Source organism: Lissotriton helveticus, chromosome 12 (genome assembly GCF_964261635.1).
Source record: "Lissotriton helveticus chromosome 12, aLisHel1.1, whole genome shotgun sequence".
Lineage (NCBI taxonomy): Eukaryota > Metazoa > Chordata > Amphibia > Caudata > Salamandridae > Lissotriton > Lissotriton helveticus.
Genome location: NC_136073.1, coordinates 1,405,462 through 1,425,176, shown reverse-complemented (window position 1 = coordinate 1,425,176; position 19,715 = coordinate 1,405,462). Strand labels below are relative to the sequence as shown.

General features: G+C 50.8%; 1 protein-coding gene across 2 annotated transcripts in view; it reads right to left on the bottom strand.

Moving 5' to 3' along the window:
* ADAMTSL5 (ADAMTS like 5) overlaps window positions 1–19,715 on the bottom strand; it is a 287,008-nt gene that overhangs the window by 60,524 nt on the left and 206,769 nt on the right. For both annotated transcript variants that reach the window (XM_078668537.1, XM_078668538.1), the window contains 4 exons: window positions 18,338–18,478; window positions 14,349–14,457; window positions 11,774–11,885; window positions 1,984–2,070 (listed from right to left, as the gene is read on the bottom strand). In XM_078668537.1, coding sequence (XP_078524663.1) covers window positions 1,984–2,070; window positions 11,774–11,885; window positions 14,349–14,457; window positions 18,338–18,478 — 449 coding nt within the window. The remainder of the gene's footprint in view (window positions 1–1,983; window positions 2,071–11,773; window positions 11,886–14,348; window positions 14,458–18,337; window positions 18,479–19,715) is intronic.

The following is a 19,715-nucleotide window of genomic DNA, read 5'->3' as shown; positions in this document are numbered from 1 at the left end:
GAGGGCGAGCGAGTTCACATTCGAGGAGGGCGAGCGAGTTCACATTCGAGGAGGGCGAGCGAGTTCACATTCGAGGAGGGCGAGCGAGTTCACACTCTTTCTTTTTTTTTTATCATTTAGAGTGTCTTTTGTCCTACCTGCTGCTTTTCTGTGCTTTTTCTTTAGAGTGCACTCTTAGTCATGCCAAGTACTTAACAGCTAGACTGAGGTTCAACGTGTCTCTCTGGGGAGGTTCCTCCTTGGTGCTTTTGATGTACATTGGGCAACATTTCTGTTATCCCCTCGAAGAATATAAGGTTCTCATCAATGATTGCCTTCGATGGTGAGGAATGATTATTTTCGACATGTTTTAAGAACCTTTGAGCAGTGTGGGTCTGGAAGGTTTATCCACTCTGACCACAGGATACAGAGAGAAGACGTCAGCCACTGTGCTACATGTGTGTAGCCGGTCGGCTCTTGTAAAGTGGAGTTTGCATACATGCCATGCAGATACTGTGGTTCACCTGTAGCTGTGTCTGATAGACAGTTACAGTGATCCCACAGAAGGAAAAACCAAGAAATTTAGTGGGCTGAATGCTCAAATTAATATCCCCCATTGAGCATTACTCAAGGGTGCATTCCCGTCCATCATTGCTTTTGCCGACTGGGCCATGTCAGATGGGGATAATCGATGTGTAGATCAGCCTGGGTCTAGCTCCAGTAGGTACAGTCTGGCCTTTAATACCAGGCCTAGACTCCTCTAAACAGAAGGACAAGCACCCAGGCATGCCTCAGCCTCCCTCAGCGTCATCACCGAGGCACAGCTTGAGTCCCATGGGTCAGCAAACATAAGAGGCGGCACGGGGCCCAGAGTGATCACAGGTGCCTGAGATGAATCAACACGCCACCCATGACGTCATCCCACAGGCAGGCCAGGTGGCAGCCCAAGGGTGAGGGTGCAGGAGAAGCAAGCGTTGCATCATCGCTAGGTCTGTGGATATCTGGCAAGAGGAACAAAGGGCACGAAGTGCATGTTAAGACACATGTATGATGCAGACCCACCCTTCACTCAGATGAATGCAGGTCTGTGTGCAGGGAGGTCACTGCACCAGTACTGCAAAGTCAGAAGCAGGCCCCTCAAGCAATGAACATGAGTTGTGCAAGGAGTAGCTGCTTGCTAAGCTTCTGTAACACAAATTCAACTTAGACCCACTGTGGTTTCACTTCCCATGATGCTCTGAAGGGGACACTGTGGGTGCGACATTGCTGCCCCCCCCCCTCCCCATGCCTCCTAACACCAGTCTGAGACCTAGAACCCCACAATCAGCTGCTTGGAAAGAGGTCAGCACAGAGTCACAGATGCTACAGGGAAAGAACCCAGGAGCAGACACCCCTAGACAGAGGCCCACAGGACTATTCTTACAGACACACACAGGCAAGGAAACAGCCCCCCTTGGTCATTGTTATGGACACCAGAGAGAGAGAGGGGTTACAGGTGCAGAGTTACAGATACCCAGAGACAGACCCCCTTAGGCAAAGTCCCAGAGGCAGTCGCACCCAGAGGGGACAGTGTTACAGACATGCTAAGACAGTGGCCCACTGACACCCTGAGTTACACACCCAGAGGTATGAGCCATCAGACACAGAGGTGCAGACACCCAGAGGTATGAGCCATCAGACACAGAGGTGCAGACACACAGAGGTATGGGCCATCAGACACAGAGGTGCAGACACCCAGAGGTATGAGCCATCAGACACAGAGGTGCAGACACCCAGAGGTATGAGCCATCAGACACAGAGGTGCAGACACCCAGAGGTATGAGCCATCAGACACAGAGGTGCAGACACCCAGAGGTATGAGCCATCAGACACAGAGGTGCAGACACCCAGAGGTATGAGCCATCAGACACAGAGGTGCAGACACCCAGAGGTATGGGCCATCAGACACAGAGGTGCAGACACCCAGAGGTATGGGCCATCAGACCCAGCGTTACAGACACTCACCTTGTAATAAATATCCTGGAAAAGGATGGGAAAGGTGAACTCTGTGTCTTCTGAAGGGGACAAGGAGCAGCGGACAAGGGTGTCATCCTGTAAATGAAGCACAGGTTATTATCGGATGTACACCCAGGTCATGCACAGATACAGGACTGCACACTTCATGCATAGGCAAACATGTTGTGCACGTGTTCACACACATACAGGTACATGCAAGCACATGCTCACGCTGGGACACGTACACTGGCATTGAAATGAAATGAAATGAATTTGTACTTGTATAGCGCACTTATACCCCAACTGGGGTTTCCTGGCGCTGTACGCATACCGCTGTGGAACCCTTCCTGGCTTTTCCCTGTGAAATGTCCACTCCTGGGCACCCCCAAGGTGAAGCCAGGCATCCCAGCGCTGTTGGGGCCGTTGTGGAGATTAAGCAAGCTATTGCCCAGAGTTGCAGAGTGGGACCCATGATTAGAATAGGTACAGAGGCGAGAATTATCAGGTCCGAGGAAATTGAGGCCAGACCCGCTGAGGCAGGAATTGAACCCTGGTCCCGGGCCAGACCTCTGCATCAGGGTCTGCCGCTCTAACCATTGAGCCACACTTCTCCATTCATACAGAAATGCTGTCAGATACTCACAGACACAAGCACACACTCTACGACTGGCTAATACTTCGGCAGAGGCATGCATGTACCACTCAGACATGTACAGATACACAGCTTTGCGTACAGGCACACCCTGTGGTGTGTGTGTACGCAGAGGCAGACAAGCAATCTAAGATACGCACACATGCATGCTTATACACACATCCCCCCTCAAACGAGAGTTCACAAAAGAAAGGTGTGTAGATTGGACAACAGTAGACATGGGGTGGTATATTCACAGTAGTCCCTCCTCCATCAGAACCCCTTTTTCTCTCATATGGAACTTCCATTTATAGTCATAAGCACTAAATAGCCCGCCCACGTGCGGGGACTCCCGAGCACTTCTTCAATATATATCTTATTTATTTATTTATTTATCAAGTCTTCTTAAGTATAGATTTTCGCCTTTCTTCAGGAAGGCCTACAGAGAAACTTAAGAAAGAAAACAGATAGGCTAAAATGGCCCACTTCTTCATAATGCGCTCAAAAAAGTGCCATAAGGAAGCATATATGTATGAATTTATGATGCCTTAGCAAACGGTGTAAATCTCGCTCAAAATCCCTTTTTAATATAGAGAAGTAGAAGACAAGGACCGTGTAGCCTCCTAGGCTGTCATTATATGGTTAAAATTAATGACTGTGCCTTTAAGAACCCAGGGCCACCAGTATCCCACCATGCGCAGCAGGTTGCTTTTGCTTCAGTTCTTTTTTCCAGATCCTGCTGACAGAACCCTGGGGCTGTGAGATTGGCCTTATTTAGGCTTTTTCTTTCAAATTTCTCTTCAGAAATTGGTAACACCACCTTTATTCTGTTATGTTATTTTATGTTATGTTATGCGTTTTTATTAGGCGCACAGATGCTCCAGCCAAGGAGCGTCCTGGCGCCCGACAAGGCAGCTGCACAGCACAACGAAACAATATGTCAGACAAATTTAAACTAAGGGAATAAAAAAGTTTTCACCGCACGGCGAAAGGAAAGCAGATCCCTAAGAGCACGAATCGCCGGGGGAAGGGAGTTCCAGAGCACCGCCGCACGAACCTGAAAGGAGCGCCCACCAGCTCTGCTTCGCTTGAAGTGAGGGACAACAGCCAGTTCTAAATCAGCGGATCTTAAAGCTCGGGCTGGAATGTAATGGGCCAAAAGTGTAGCCAGAATCCTAGCTGGGGACCCCTTCAGAATCTTATAAGCGACACAGAGGACCTTAAACTGGATCCGCTGGGCCACCGGGAGCCAGTGCAATGAACGCAGAGTACCAGAGGTGGGGCACGATCTAGGTAATCCTACCACCGATCTTGCTGCGGCATTCTGGATCCGTTGCAGACGTCCGATCTCTGCTTGGTTCAGGCCTACCAAAAGGGAGCTCGCATAATCCAGCCTAGAGATGACAGTAGCTTGGATCATGAGCTGCCTAGTGGAGGCATCAAAGAACTTTAGCACTGGACGGAGCCCACGCAGGATACCAAAGCAACAGGCCGCCGTACGTTTGGTATGACAGGCAAACGTAAGGGAAGGGTCCAGCCAGACCCCGAGGTTTTTGAGCTCGGCAACTGGGATGGGAGTTGGACCCAGATCCCCAGGCCACCATCTCTCTCCCCAAAGTTCCGGTTGTTTGCCAAACATCCTGACCTCTGTCTTACTAGCGTTCAGCTGGAGACAGTTGGACGTCATCCAGCCGGCGACCGCCCGCAGTCCTTGTTGGAACCTGGGGGCATCGACATCGGCATCCCCGCTGATCGTAACCGCTAGCTGGGTGTCATCGGCGTATGACACCATTGTCATACCCCATTGCCTGACAACCTCAGCTAGCGGCCTTACGTATAGATTGAACAACGTAGGACTCAGCGAGGAGCCTTGGGGAACCCCCAGGCCCAAAGGATGGTATTTGGACTGGTACGGCGGGACGGTCACGCTAAAGGCCCGATTGGCTAAAAAGGACCGGAACCACTGGAGAGCGATGCCGGTGACGCCAACTTCCTCTAAGCGACGCAGAAGGATCGGGTGCGATACGGTATCAAAGGCGGCGCTCAGATCTAATAGCACCAGCGCCGCCGTTTGTCCCGCATCGAGCACGGAGCGAAGATGCTCCACCATATACAGCAGAGCCGTCTCTGTGCTATGCCCGGCCCTGAATCCATTCTGCGTCACATCGAGGACATCAGCATGAAGTAGATGTTCCGAGAGCACCGCGTTGACATGCGCCTCCGTCACCTTAGCAGGCCACGGTAAGAGTGAGATTGGCCGATAACTCTCGGGCTTACTACCATCCAAATTAGGTTTCTTAAGGATAGGACGAACCATAGCTCGTTTCCACTTCAGTGGAACTACGCCGGAAGTAAGCGACGTATTGATCAAAGAACATAATGGAGAGATATCATGTACCGCTAAGTCTTTGAACACAGCTGAGCAAAGCGGATCCTCTGGGGACCCCGACTTCACTTGGTGAGCCAATTTGTCGAGGCTTTCAGGTGTTAAAGTAGGAAAAGAATGCAACCCCTTTGATGTTAACGGCTTAAGAGGTGGATTAGCCGAAGGAGTGGCCAGCGGTAAAGCCCGATAAATGGCATTGACCTTTTCCAAGAAGAAATCTGCTAGTTTTTCACAGTGCTCAACAGAGCTCTGGTAGATCGTTGTTACCTTTTTGGCAGTGAGATCTTTCAACACCTTGAAGATAGCCTTAGACGGGTTAGAACTAGTCCTGAATTGTGCGGCATAGAAGGCGGCGCGGGTTCTGCACACTGCCCGGTGATACAATTTCACCGTAGACAAGTACAAAACTTTCTTCACGCTATCATAGGATTTGCGCCAAGCCCGCTCTGCACGCCTACAGGAAACCTTCAATGCCCGCAGCGAGTCATCGTACCAAGGGCTGGATTTACCAGTCCCCACCTTACAGCATACAATAGGGATGAGGGTGTCCAAAGCCCTGGTTACCCAGTTACAAAACCTATCGTAAACCTGATCTGCCGACCCAGTTGTATCAAATGAGTCGATCGATACATCTTTCATCTCTCCCTGCCCTTTTCTGTTATTTTCTGACAGAAAAGTGAGGTGTTTTGTCAAATAAAATGCCTTCTTTATTTGACAAGTGCCCAAAATGTGGGAGGAAGACGGCCAAAACAGACCCTAACGAGGTTTTTATCCTCGGTCTACCTTCTTCTCATGTTCCTGATGCTTGTTATCACTGCAGGAACGTTTCACTACACACCTTACATGACAGGGAGAAGATTCTCCTTCATGGGACTGAATAGACACAGCGCCAAGAAACACAGCCTGAGGTGGGACCTCAGAGCGAGTAGGTGGTCGGTAGTCTACCAGGGCTCTGAGGATGTGGGAGGTCTGAAAAGAGGTAATCTTGCACAAAACGACATTGGCCCTGGTCGACGTTGAAAAGATAGACATAGATGCAAGGTACGGCCCGGACTCGCTGGCTGTCGACAGCTGGATCGACATGAGGAAACAACGTTTGCTGTCAAAGCAACTCTAGTCGACATCGTAAGGCCATATACTGTCCACTCACAGGCTGCGGTTGACGTTGAGGAGTGAATTGGCGAGTAGTGGTTCAGCGTCGAGGGAGGTCAGCATCGAGGAGTAGAACATCGAAATGATGTAGTGAAATATCGACGTCGAAGAGTTGCGACATCAAGGAGACAACAGGAGACCAGAAATAAGAGGGTAAGAATATACTCTTCTCCATACTCGCAAAACTCAAGACTGTATACACCTTCTCTCATTCTGGTGCTATCATCACCGTCTCCTCGTCCTAGGTCACCTACTTCCCATTCTCAGTCTTCTTCCCCTCCTCCTCCACCATAGGCACTACCTCAACCAGCCATGTCTTCTCCACCAATAGCGCCTCCTCCAGTAACACCAGTTCCTCCTAGGGATCCTACTCCCAGAAATAGGTCACGTTATTGGAGCACGCCACTGCTCTCGCTATCATTCTCGTCACACTCCAAGGCGTTCCCCATCATCTCTGCGCCATTCATCATGACGACAGACACCACACAAGGTCAAGATACAGGTCTCATCGCAGAGATACCATTACTCCTTCCTCATCTATAAGAGGACACTCTCCAACACTATCAGACTCTCCACTGCCCTGTATCTCCTCTGTGGATGAAATCACAACCTTCCAAGAGGTACGAGTGCGTGGAGCAGTCAAGCTGAATATAAAGATTTCGGTACCAACACCTTCCACATCTGTAATTGAATCTCTACACCGGCAAACAGCTTCAAGACCACTCCTTCCACTGGTCCCTGGCCTTCTAGAACCTGCCATGGATCGGTTCTTAACATCGCCCACCCTTAAAACTGCTCTTTGAGGTTGCAGAAGAAATACCCGCCTCCAGATCAAGACCCTTTATTCCTCCGCTCTGCTCCCCCTCCAGATTCTGTTGTGATATTGGTGGCTAATAAACACCACTCTTCTTCTCCATCATCATCAGCTCCTCCGGATAAAGAGAGCAGGAAACCAGACTCGGCAGGCAGCAAAGTATGCAACATCCATGAAAGCAGCCAGTGCAACAGCTCTTTTGGGCAGATATAATAGAACCCTCTGGGATTCCATCCAGCATTTTGCTGAGCATCTCCCTAGAGATAAGAGGAAAGACTTTCTGTATATCGTAAATGAGGGGTTATGGTATATAATTAGTTCATTAACGCTGCGGCGGAGTCATCCGTTTGGCCGCTCATGGTTATTGTCACAGAGTAACTTTAAGGAGACATGCTTGGGTATGGTTGACATCCCTCAAGCCTCAAAGCCAGCATTGCATACAAAATCTTCCATTCTCCAGCTCTGCCCTCCTTGGAAGTCACGCTGACAATAAATGGCAAGAATGAAGAGCGAAATGGATACCCTAAAAGCAGTGGGTCTACGGAGAACATAGGAGCACAGAAAATCTTCCAACCTACCAGCGTCCCTTTTATTCTCAGAGGGCTCAAATCCCTCTGCGGTACACAGGCAGATCTCAGCAGCAACACCAGAGATATTTCCAGCAACAACAGAAACAGACAAAAGGGCGCTCTACCCATCAGCCTGCCCAAGGAGGTAAACAGGCAATAGCGTCCAGACCATGAGTTCTTACTTCCCCCCTCTCCGGTTACACGCTTGGGTAGGTGAAAGCATTACTTATTATTTAGCAGAGTGGCAAAACATCACAAAAAAAGCCAAGGTTCTGAATATTGTGCAAAATGGATATTGTCTCTGGTTCACCAGTCCACCACCGTCCATCCTTCCAAAACAGTCTAATTCCCATCTTGCATTGCTACGGTTGGAGGCCAACATCCTATTACAGAAGAAAGCGGTGGAATCCGTACCCCACAGTCACCGGGGGACAGGCACCTATTCCAGGTACTTCCAGGCAAAAAGAAGGACAAAAATGAAATCTGAATGAAACACGTTAGTTATAGATTCATTACCTTAGAATTACACCCAGGCGTCAGACTGGATCCAGAAAGTTTTCCGTCAGCAGACCTCTGCGCGTCGGTTGTGGCGTCCATCAGCTCTGCGTTCGTCGTTGGGGTCATGTTGCCAGGATGGTGTTGCGGTAGCTACTGAGATGCCGCCTTCGCGCACTAACGTTAGTTCTTTCTTTTTCTGCGCAAGCCAGCACAGATAAAGAGAGAGCAGTACCTTCAGTCACTTTTTGTCTGAACTTTTTGAGCGACTTTTGTTGACATCTTTTTGAGTCTACGACTCCTGGTGCACGTAGGGATGCCCGGCTTTAAGGCATGCGGTTCCTGTAGTTGACTGATGTTGGTTACGGATCCGCACCGCGTGTGCCTCTTTTGCCTGGAGCGCGACCACGACCACAAGTAATGCTCCGACTGCCGGTCCATGGCTTCGAAGGCATTGCGGGAGCGGTCCCAAAAGCTTCTTGAATGCAGTCAGTCGGCTCTGCGCCGTTCGAGGGAACGGTCGCGGAGCCATCATCAGTCTTCGAAGTCTTTGCACTCGTGGTTGGGTAAGTCGAAGCACAAGAAGAAGTCAAAGAAGCATTGTCGCTCTTCGACCTTTCCCCTCGTCGGTCAGCTGACGCAACAAGGGATGCGGGCGGTGCCCTTCCCGCGGCTTCGTGCGCTGAGCCCAGAGTAGACTCCGGGCTTCCCTCCGTTCCTGAGACCCGGGGCGACTCCTGCCCAGCTTATTAGATTTTCCGTGGTGATGCATGCCATCTTTGGGCAGCCCTAACCTGCCGGCGCGCTTTCGGGACCCGCAGACTCAGTAGGGGGGCCGCAGGACCCCTTGGATCCAGGCTTGGATCCGGATCGGCGCCGGTTGACCTTATTACTCCTCCACCGGCGCAGCTTTCTCTGGCCCCGCTGCCTCATTCGACGCCGGTCTGCGCTACGGCCGGTGTCGACCCCGGGCTCCATCCAGATGTGGACCCGGAGCCAGACCGGCGTCGCCGGACGCTGGATCCGGAGCCGAGCTGTGTTTTTGTTCCCCTGTTCACTCCTGGGGTCCCTTTTCGGAAGGATTGGCACCCAGAGGATGAGGAGGAGGACTGGGAGGGGTCAGGTGACCCTCCGACAGATCAGCTAGAATCTGAACAGGACTGGAGAGAGGAACTGGGGGATGCCAGTGGTCTGGACACCTTCCCTGAACTTGGCATGTTGTCTCCTCCTACTGTGGCTACGAAGGAGGGAGCGTCATACGCAGTGGTGTTGCGTGGGGCGGCCGAGGCTCTCAACCTTGAGCTTCCTACGATGGCGGTCAGGACTAACCTCCTGACAGAGGTACTTCATGTGGTTCATAAAGGGAGCAGGGGGCTCCTGGAGTGCTTAAAGGCACGGTTTCCAGGTTCCTGGACTTCTTAAAGGCAGGGTGCCAGTTTTTGTTACAGTGATGTTTTATCATCGATGCAGACTAAGGGCTAATTGCCTATTATTACTTGCCTTTTTATCTGAAAATAAAGGACTGAATTGGAACATTAATGGAGTGCATGTTCTCCATTACAGAAATATGGAATTGTTTTCAGTTTAATGAAAAACCCAATTAATATTGGCATATTGCCATTGTTGGCTTACCTAGGTTTTGCCCGGTGGCTAATGTTCTTCGCTCCCTGCACTGGCTTCCGGTTAGGAAGCGTATTCTTTTCAAGGTCTTGTGTTTGACCTTCAAAATCCTAAGAGGTATAGGTCCTGAGAGTCTGGCCAACTCCATTGCCTTTTATGTCCCCACCCGTAACCTCCGATCTCAAGGTCTGGCCCTTGCTGTTGTCCCTAGAATTAGGCTCAGCAGGATGGGGGGGTCGTTCCTTCAGGGTGAAAGCGGCGTTAATCTGGAACACCCTCCCAGTTGAAATCCGGCTGCTTGAGGACCTGTTGTCTTTCCGTAGAGCCATTAAGACATTCCTGTTTTAGCTTCCCTTTGTGGTATTGTCTCCTTGTTATGTTGTGTTGCTCCGTTGTCTCTGCGCCGGGATGCTCCTTCGCTGGGGTCGCTGTGCGCATAATAAATTGTTCTAACATAACATAACATAACATATTAGCCTATTTAAGTTATGGTAGGCTGCATGTTTAGATTTGTATTCATGTATATATGTATGTTTGAAGGTACTCCATATGTTTTTTTAAGCTAAACATACACATATATGTATTTTTTATATATGCTCCGGGGTCCCCGCACGTGGGCGGGGATTATTCAGTGCTTATGACTATTGAGGAGTATACCCCTGGAAGAGAACTAGGATTACAGTTAAGTAACTTATCCTTCTACCTTCCCCTGCTCGAGCCCAGCTCAGCAAGAGGGCAGAACTGTGTCTGTGGTCCTCAGCAGCAGTAGCTTGCTGTTAGACCCTGCAAGGCTGGTACCGGGAATACAGGGGGGATCCCTAGGGGAGCCCCCCAGTACATGGGATCCTACGTCCAGCACTGGAATCGGTGTTGGGGTAGGATCCCAAAATGTTTGAAACCAAACATAACCGGTTTCAGTGCAGCCGCTATATAGTTAGACATCTCATATTTGACTTGATGTCCTCTATATGTATTAAATGGCTGACCGCACTTACAAAGCCTGGAGAATTGACTCTTGGGTTTGTAGGGGTGTCCTGCTCGTTCATGGGCACCCTCACACTGGGAACCAAGCACCCTGCCTTCAGGATTGAAAGGCCTGCCCTAGGGTTGACTTATAGGTTTTAAGTGCAGTGACCTCAGATAGAAGGAAACATATCTATCGTAAGTGGTGCTAGCTCCAGCTCACACAGGCTGCAATGGCCGGCCTGTAGTCACAGTTTGATTGGTCGCTCATGGATGGCATAATACATTCTTCTGCCAATGGGAGACCCCTAGTGTACGTATGCCCTGGGTATCTTAGTACTACGTACTAGGGTTTTAGAAGGGCACACCAGTAGTCAATTGGGAAGGTACCAAAGTACTTACCATAGTCAATTTTAGAGGGAGAGCACAGTGACTGAGGTCCTGATTAGCAGGATCCCAGTCAGACTAGTCAGAAAACAGAATGACACCAGCAAAAAGTAAGGGTAACAATGGAAGCGGATCCTACTTATCTACATCCACCACATGTGAGAGTTGTGCTAAGGGGATCAATATCTGCCGACATGTATCGGCCACAGTACTGATCCCTGAAGTACTCCACAGGAAGCTGGCTTAAGGTTAGTATTAAAGAGTGGAATGAAAAGGATTTGTGTACAAGATTTTCCACAGGCATTCTATATTCAATGCTCATGCCCACACTCCCAGTACTCACAGGTCATCCCTACAATGCCCTTTATACCATTTGTGCTTCTTCTCACCCACACGTGCCTCTGACAACTGCTGCCATGATAGTAGTACCCTCAGGATTCTACAGCCCACTGGCAATAACCCTCTTCCCCACTCACTGCTCTACCCACCCTGGTATTGGCATACATATTTCCTCAATCGTCTCCTCCGCCTCCCCCCCCTTTCCCGGCATTGGCTTAAATGCTCTTTACTCTCTTCATTCCCTCTGTAATTAGATGTCATGTTTCCCAAGCTCCCCTGGCATGAACGTGTGTCCTTCACTGACTCAGTATCCACGTCTTTCTCCAGCCCCCTGGCTTTCACCCTCTCTGTTACCAAGTCCCCTCAGTAAGCTGGCACTAGGTTGCTAGCTCTCTCATATCCCAGTTTCAGCCACTTTGCCCCCAATGGTGTTGATGAGTTACCAGATCCAGGACCAGGGTGCTCTCGGGTGCGCTGCGGGTCTTGAACGGGATGTCTTTCCTCTTCAGAGAGGGGCTGTCGGAAGGTGGGGGCAGGTTGTACACAAAGGAATGTCTGAAAAAAGAAGATCTCTCGGTTAGGAGCACTGGCGTTCGGTCTGGTGTCATCAATTCATCCACTTTCATGCAGCACTATTATTACTTCCTGTGTATTTTTACGTGCGACCCCCGTTGCTCAGGTCAACATACGCCTGCTCTTGTTGAGCAGCCTGGCTGCCACCAACTGCATCACACTCCCAGGAGGAATTCAGCCAAGAAGATACTGAAGCAACAGTTGGGGGCATTTCAGAGCAGACTGAAAACTGATCTGGCTGAAGGTATACAATCAGCAGGAAAGTGGGCTACTAAGTTAAGGAAGGTGACAGGCCGGGCACCAAGGAAGGAGACAGGCCGGGCACCAAGGAAGGAGACAGGCCGGGCACCAAGGAAGGTGACAGGCCGGGCACCAAGAAAGAAGAGTGGTCAGACACCAAGGAAGGCGACAGACCGGGCACCAAGGAAGGCGACAGACCGGGCACCAAGGAAGGCGACAGACCGGGCACCAAGGAAGGCGACAGGCCGGGCACCAAGAAAGGCGACAGACCGGGCACCAAGGAAGGTGACAGACCGGGCACCAAGGAAGGTGACAGACCGGGCACCAAGGAAGGCGACAGACCGGGCACCAAGGAAGGCGACAGGCCGGGCACCAAGGAAGGCGACAGACCGGGAACCAAGGAAGGCGACAGACCGGGAACCAAGGAAGGCGACAGACCGGGAACCAAGGAAGGCGACAGACCGGGCACCAAGGAAGGCGACAGACCGGGCACCAAGGAAGGCGACAGACCGGGCACCAAGGAAGGCGACAGACCGGGCACCAAGGAAGGCGACAGACCGGGCACCAAGGAAGGCGACAGACCGGGCACCAAGGAAGGCGACAGACCGGGCACCAAGGAAGGCGACAGACCGGGCACCAAGGAAGGCGACAGACCGGGCACCAAGGAAGGTGACAGACCGGGAACCAAGGAAAAAGAGTGGTCAGACACCAAGGAAGGCGACAGACCGGGTACCAAGGAAGGCGACAGGCCGGGCACCAAGGAAGGCGACAGGCCGGGCACCAAGGAAGGCGACAGGCCGGGCACCAAGGAAGGCGACAGGCCGGGCACCAAGGAAGGCGACAGGCCGGGCACCAAGGAAGGCGACAGGCCGGGCACCAAGGAAGGAGACAGGCCGGGCACCAAGGAAGGCGACAGGCCGGGCACCAAGGAAGGCGACAGACCGGGAACCAAGGAAGGTAACAGGCTGGGCACCAAGGAAGGAGACAGGCCGGGCACCAAGGAAGGCGACAGACCGGGCACCAAGGAAGGCGACAGAGCGGGCACCAAAGAAGAAGAGTGGTCAGACACCAAGGAAGGTAACAGGCTGGGTACCAAGGAAGGCAACAGGCCGGGCACCAAGGAAGGCAACAGGCCGGGCACCAAGGAAGGCAACAGGCTGGGCACCAAGGAAGGCAACAGGCCGGGCACCAAGGAAGGCAACAGGCTGGGCACCAAGGAAGGCAACAGGCTGGGCACCAAGGAAGTTCATGGGCAGTGACAGATGTTCTGTTTAGAAGTACAAATCTGAACCCCACAAACCAACTTTAGAAAATGAAAGGACTCCTTATTATGCGGAGTACAACCATGAAAGACTTTCTTCAGTCCCTGTAGCACCCTGCGCTCAAGCGTACCTTCGTAAATCTCTTTAGGCTGATGGACCCTCCTGGCTTATCCCTGGAGGTTCACCAGCCTGCCTAATTCCTGTGTTTCTCCTTGTGATCTAGAAACAGCTCCTGTGCGCTGGTTGTGGTGTCCTTGGTATAAAATATGACGCTGAAGAACGTCTTCTGTTGAGCTGGAGCTGCCTCAGACCTTTAGCATGCAATCTGGATCCCTAGGTCCTTGAAGCTTGCGATACTAGATCCTCAGACTTCTCTCTTTCCTCAGAGATGTGTGCCATGCAGATGGTGTAACATAATCATGTTCAAGCTTACTGTGTGCACTTTACAGAAGATTCATGAAAAGAACAAGTCCCCGTTTACCCATTTCCCTTTCTATTAAGCCGGAGCGGTGACATCTCCGGAGATGGGAGTCACAGGCAGTGCTGGTCAAGGGGCGAAAGAACAAGTCGCCCAGCTGATGTGTTGACGAGGTCAAAGAATGAGGCCACTGATGTTTGGGGAGGGCTTACCCATGGACCGATGGGACTGCGGTGGGTGGAGGTGGAAGAGAAAACTGTGCAGACTCTGAACCTTTGAGCTATGCGGGAACCCTATGGGGGAGGTGAACCCACACACTAGGCGGCAGGGTGGACACCAATGGAGCGAGGAGGCGCCTATGGCCTGAAGAGAAATATGTAGATGGAGTGGGATCTCATTGGCTGAATAGACACTCCTGGTCTTTGGGGCACCTGTGGGCCAAGCCAGCAGAGGGCTGATTCGACCTGTGGGTTAAGAGTGGTCTTTGCCACTTTGGGGGCACCCACAAGCAGTGAAGGTACTCACCGGCTGAAGAGGTCCTCTGAGTCATCGATCGGAAGCTCACTGAAGTATGGGGCATCTTCTGGCCTAGGACGCTTCCTCTTCACCTTCTGCATGGGGTGGCTGCAGCAGTCTGGAACAGAAAGAGGGCACTGGAAGTAAGACAGACAGACACCTCTAAACTCAGAGTACCAACAGAACCCAGGAGAGCTGCATAAGGAGACAAGTGGATCAGTGAGAATATGGATGGGAGAAGAGAAAGGGGATCACTCAAAAGGGCAAAGGTTATGGAGAGTTAGGAGCAAGAAGCAGGATAGAGGGAAGTAGTTCTCACACCCCAATCATCACAGAAGGGTCCCTGTAAGATTACATCCTGCACCCTATTCGTATCACACGTGTCCTGACTGTGGTCCAACTGGTGTCAATACTTGGTAACAATGAGCATCGCTCACAAAGGTGACTGTACCACAGCCCTTCTGGGGTCACTGTCTGTAATACTACAACTAAGACAAAGAGGTGCATGCACTGAAGGTTGGTGAAGTAGAGCTCTCCTGAATACAGGATCCCATGTCGCTCTCCTCAAAATCCACATGAAAGTTAAATGAAAAATAACATTTATAAAGAGCAACTTATACCAGAGGGTGTCTAGGCGCTGATCTCAGAGAGGCGGCCTGCAGCAGAGGAAAAAGAGAATTGAATTATTGGTTAAAAAGCCAGGGTTTGGGTGCTTCTCTAAAAGCTAGCAGATCAGTTCCCTTTTTCAGTTCCAGAGTCTGGTTGTGCCCACAATAAAGCTTCCGCCGCCCAGTCACCTTTTGTGTATTTAGGCACTATAAGGTTAAGTGCGGAGGCAGACCAAAGTGGTCTGGGTGGGTTTTACCATTGAAAGCTGTGCTTAAGGTACTCTGAGCCAATGCCATGGAGTTCCTTAAAGGCAACGCACAAGGCGTTGAAATCAATGCACTTCTTGACTGCAAGCCAGTGCAGGAGACGAACGCATAAGAGGCAGATGCCTATGAACATCCTCTCACTGTGCATTTGAACTATGGAGATTGAGCAGACGGAGCTGGACATGCAGAACACCAAGGTGTTCATGGGACTGGTAGGTGCTGAAGAACAGGGTAGACCACACTTGAGCGAGAAAAAAGGTGCTGTGAGAGGAGGAGTGAAAGCTGGAACTGAATGTAAAAAGCTTTTAAAGTGGAGGCCGCCAAAGAGGCCCCCGCTTCTGTGACCACCGTCATTCATACCCCGCAATGCTGTGGTTTCTCAACTGGAACATCATGTTGGATTGATGGTGAGAATCACCACCGGCGTATCTTCTGGGACAAGTATTACATTTCAAACTCAAGAAAGAAGTTGAGTGACTGAATTAACCTTTTTCACCTCAAGATTAAGATGATCTACGACAATTTCCATAACCAAGACCTCCGCCCCGAACCCACCCACCCCCCACCCCACCCCCACCCCCTCCAATGACGCCACCCAATAGACCCGGCTTACTTGGACCCCACTCATGACAGAACACACCTTAAAGACCATGAGGATCATCCACTTAGGAGCACCCTCAGACCCCTGCCCACCCCACATCTTCAACAGAGCTGCCACAACCATCGTGCTCAAACTACACGGGACGATCAACTGCTCCGTCGAAACCACCACATTCCCGATGACCGGAAACACGCCAAAGTCAATCCCCTCCTGAAGAAGCCCTCCACAGACCCAACGGACCTCGAAAACCTCAGGCCCTTCTCCCCGATTCTGTTTGCCGCCAAGGTCATCGAAAAGGCCATCAACACGCCGCTAGCAAACTTCATTGATGCTAACAACGTCCTGGATATCTCCCAATCCGGATTCCGCAGCAACCACAGCACTGAGAAGGCCGTACTTGCCACCACCGACGATATCCGCTCCCTCCTCGACCAGGGCCAAGCGGCAGCTCTCATCCTCCTGGAACTCTAGTCTGCCTTTGACACCGTCTCCCACCGCACACTAGCCACCAGACTCTACAATGCCGGCATGCGCAGAAAGGTCCGACTGGATATGCTAATTTCTCACCGGCAGAACTCAGCGAGTCAGGAGCCCGCTCGGAACGAACAGAGACCAACTGTGGAGGGCCCCACGGATCCTCTCTCTCAGCCTTACCCTCTTCAACATCTACATGGCCCCCTCTTCAACATCTACATGGCCCCCTCGCACCTATCATTAGAAACCACGGGCTCAACATCATCTCCTACGCCGACGACACCCAGCTTATCCTCTCCCTCACCAACAAACCCAACATCACCAGACACAACTTACAAGAAGGGATGAAATCCATCTCCACCTGGCTAAAGAGCTGCCTGAAACTCAACTCTGAGAAAACAGAAGTCCTTATCTCCACCCCCTCCGCATGGGGAGACTCCTGGTGGCCCCCCACCCTCGGAAAGCCCCCCACCCCGAAGGACCACGTACAAAACTTCTACATCATACTAGACTCATCGCTCAATGAACGGCCAGATCAGCGCCGTATCTTCTGCCTGCTTCAACACCCTACGCAAACTCCGAAAAATGTTCAGATGGATCCCATCCGAATCCAGAAAAACTGTGACGCACACCCTCATCACCAGCAGACTGGACTACAGCAACGCTCTCTACGCCGGAATCAACAAGAAACTACTTCGCAAACACCAGACGATGCAGAACGCCGCAGCCAGACTGATCCACAACATCCCCCATTGCAGCCACATCACCCGACATCTCTGCGATATCCACTGGCTCCCTATCGGTAGAAGAATAAGCTTCAAATTCCTTACTCACGCATACAAGGCCCTCCACAACACCGGAGCAACATACCTGAACAACCGCCTCTCCTTCCACGCCCCCAAAAGACACCTATCAGCGGACCCCTCACTAGCCACCATTCCACACATCTACAAGATCAGAACGGGCGGAAAGTCCACCTCCTACCTCGCAGCCAAGGCCTGGAACGACCGCCCCCTCCACCAAGCCCTCACACGGCTCCAGTTCAGGAAGAACCTCAAGACCTGGCTCTTTGGATGACCCCAGCACTCAATGCTTTGAGACCGTCACGGGTGAGTAGTTGTGTTTTACCAACCCAAATTGATTGATTGATTGATTGAATGAAGAACAGAAGGCAGCACCTCAACCAAGTCACCTCCCCCTGATTGGGAACAAGGTTATTCTTGAGTTTAGGGACTGCATGAAGGATGCAATCAGCTTGGAAGGACTCCCAGCTAAATACTACAGGGCATGAAGAGGACGTGTAGGTTCAGCGAGACTCCTGCGGTGCTTGGATGCAGGGTGTGCATCAGGTGCAGAGGGGTTCGATGGTGTGGTGAAAAGGACAGTTTACGAAGATGTTTATCACCTCTGGTTAGTGTCTTTTGAACAGCTGTCCTGTGTTGCTCCAACAACATCTGGCTGATTCACAAACTGGTATCCCCAAGTAGTTGGCCATAGCAGCTTACCAGTGGGCCTTAGACAGGCTAAACCAGAAAGGGCTAAAGCTAATGCAGACAAGAACGAACGACCCGTGCCCTGAAGTAAACACGAAGGGAACAGAATCCCATGGGCTCCTAGGAGGGTAACAAGCTCCAGAGGTGTGCGTTCTACCTAGGAAAAGAAGCAAAGACGGGGCAAGGGTACCTAAAGCAAGAAGGACTACCGGGGCAACAGTACCTACAACAATGCACAGCACGGACCAGTCACTGAGGATACAAGACCGATTCAACAGAACTGTCTCGGGTAGATGTCAGCTCCCCAGATTTACAGCCATCCATCACATCTCATGAGTGTAAGCATACCATGGCCCTCTGCTCACAACTTGCACTTACATCACATCTTGCATCAATGTATAGACACACCAGGGCCCTCTCTTGTTGTACTATACACTCTCGTCCTTTCTCTCATGCGCATATGCACACCATTGCCCCCTGTGCTCCCATAGTGCACATCCATCTGTTTGTATACAACAGACCATGGTCCGAGACATGTCTCAATAGGACGCTCACCACGGTCCCCACTATGAGGTGAGAAGAAGTTGATGACCGGTGAATAAATGCTGCTCAGAAGCTCAGGCTTGCCAAGGAAGGGCTCGTCCAGTTGGAAGTGGACACGCATCTCTCGTGACTTCAGAGGAGTCTCCTCCAGGCCTGCAAACCCAATATAGACAGTGAGTTACTTCTTTGTGTTGCACAAGAACCCCGATTCACCACTGGTTGGAAACAGACATTCTCTGCTAGTAGCATTTGTAGACCTGGTGTGTAGGCTGTGGTGCGACGGGTGGTCTCAGAGGAGCTCCCTGCCGCTCACCTGCACATACACTACTGTAAAGTATTTAATGCTCGCCTGTGCCAGACTTGCTTGGTCCTAAAAATAAACAACAGTATATTTCGTTATATAAAAACAAGTGGCCTAGAGTTCAGTTCTTGTGTGTGAATGCATTTGCTGACTGAGTGTGTACATCAAATGCTTCACACTGTCCTCTGATACGGCCTTACTGCTCGACCAAGCTACCACAAATATAGAGTAAGGTTTTATCTAACTTTAACCTCTCCCTACCTCTGGGGTCACCTGGACTCTACCCACACTATACCTCATTTTGGTGTGATATATATATATATATATAGAGCCAGTGTCCTACAATAAGACATCCAGATCCTAGTCATCTCAATCTTGCAATCTGGCACCTGAAATCTTAGAGTTTGGCTACTTTAATGTCTGCATGAACGTCATTAAAGAGGCTAGACGTCCTAGCACAAGAGCTTGCTATGCTGCAGAGTGGGGGCGATTTGTGATATGCTGCAATAACTATCAAATCGATCCGCTGGACGCTTCAATTCAACACATCATTTGCTATTTATTACATCTGCAGCATTCCAATGCTTACATCTTGCTGCAATAGAAGGCCAGGTGATGCTGAGGAAGACCAGGAGCTGTGCACGAGCTGTCCCATGTCGGAAGTCGAGAACCATTTCTTTTTTTTTTTCTCCTATTTGATGTGGATATTGCATTTATGACCTTCCTTCCATCATATTGTAAAGCTCTCGGCTATCCCTCGGTATCTTGTTCACGCTATATAAAACTTTATAAATAAATAAATACATAAGTAATGAGTTTCTGGGTTGCTGGGGGTGTTTGGTTAGTGAGAGAAGCACCCTGCTTCTGAGAGATGCAGGGACACTGCACGGGACTCCTAGTGCTGGGGATGGCTTGTTAGTTAGAGAAGCCCCCTGCCTCTTAGGGCAGCACACACTGCATTAGACCCTGGAGCTGGTGATGGTTTGTTAGTGAGGGACACCCCCTGCCTCCTGGGTATATGCACACTGTAGGAAAGTAGGATCTTTCTGCCATAGATACCCCCCACTTCTTGCCTAATGTCAGTGTATT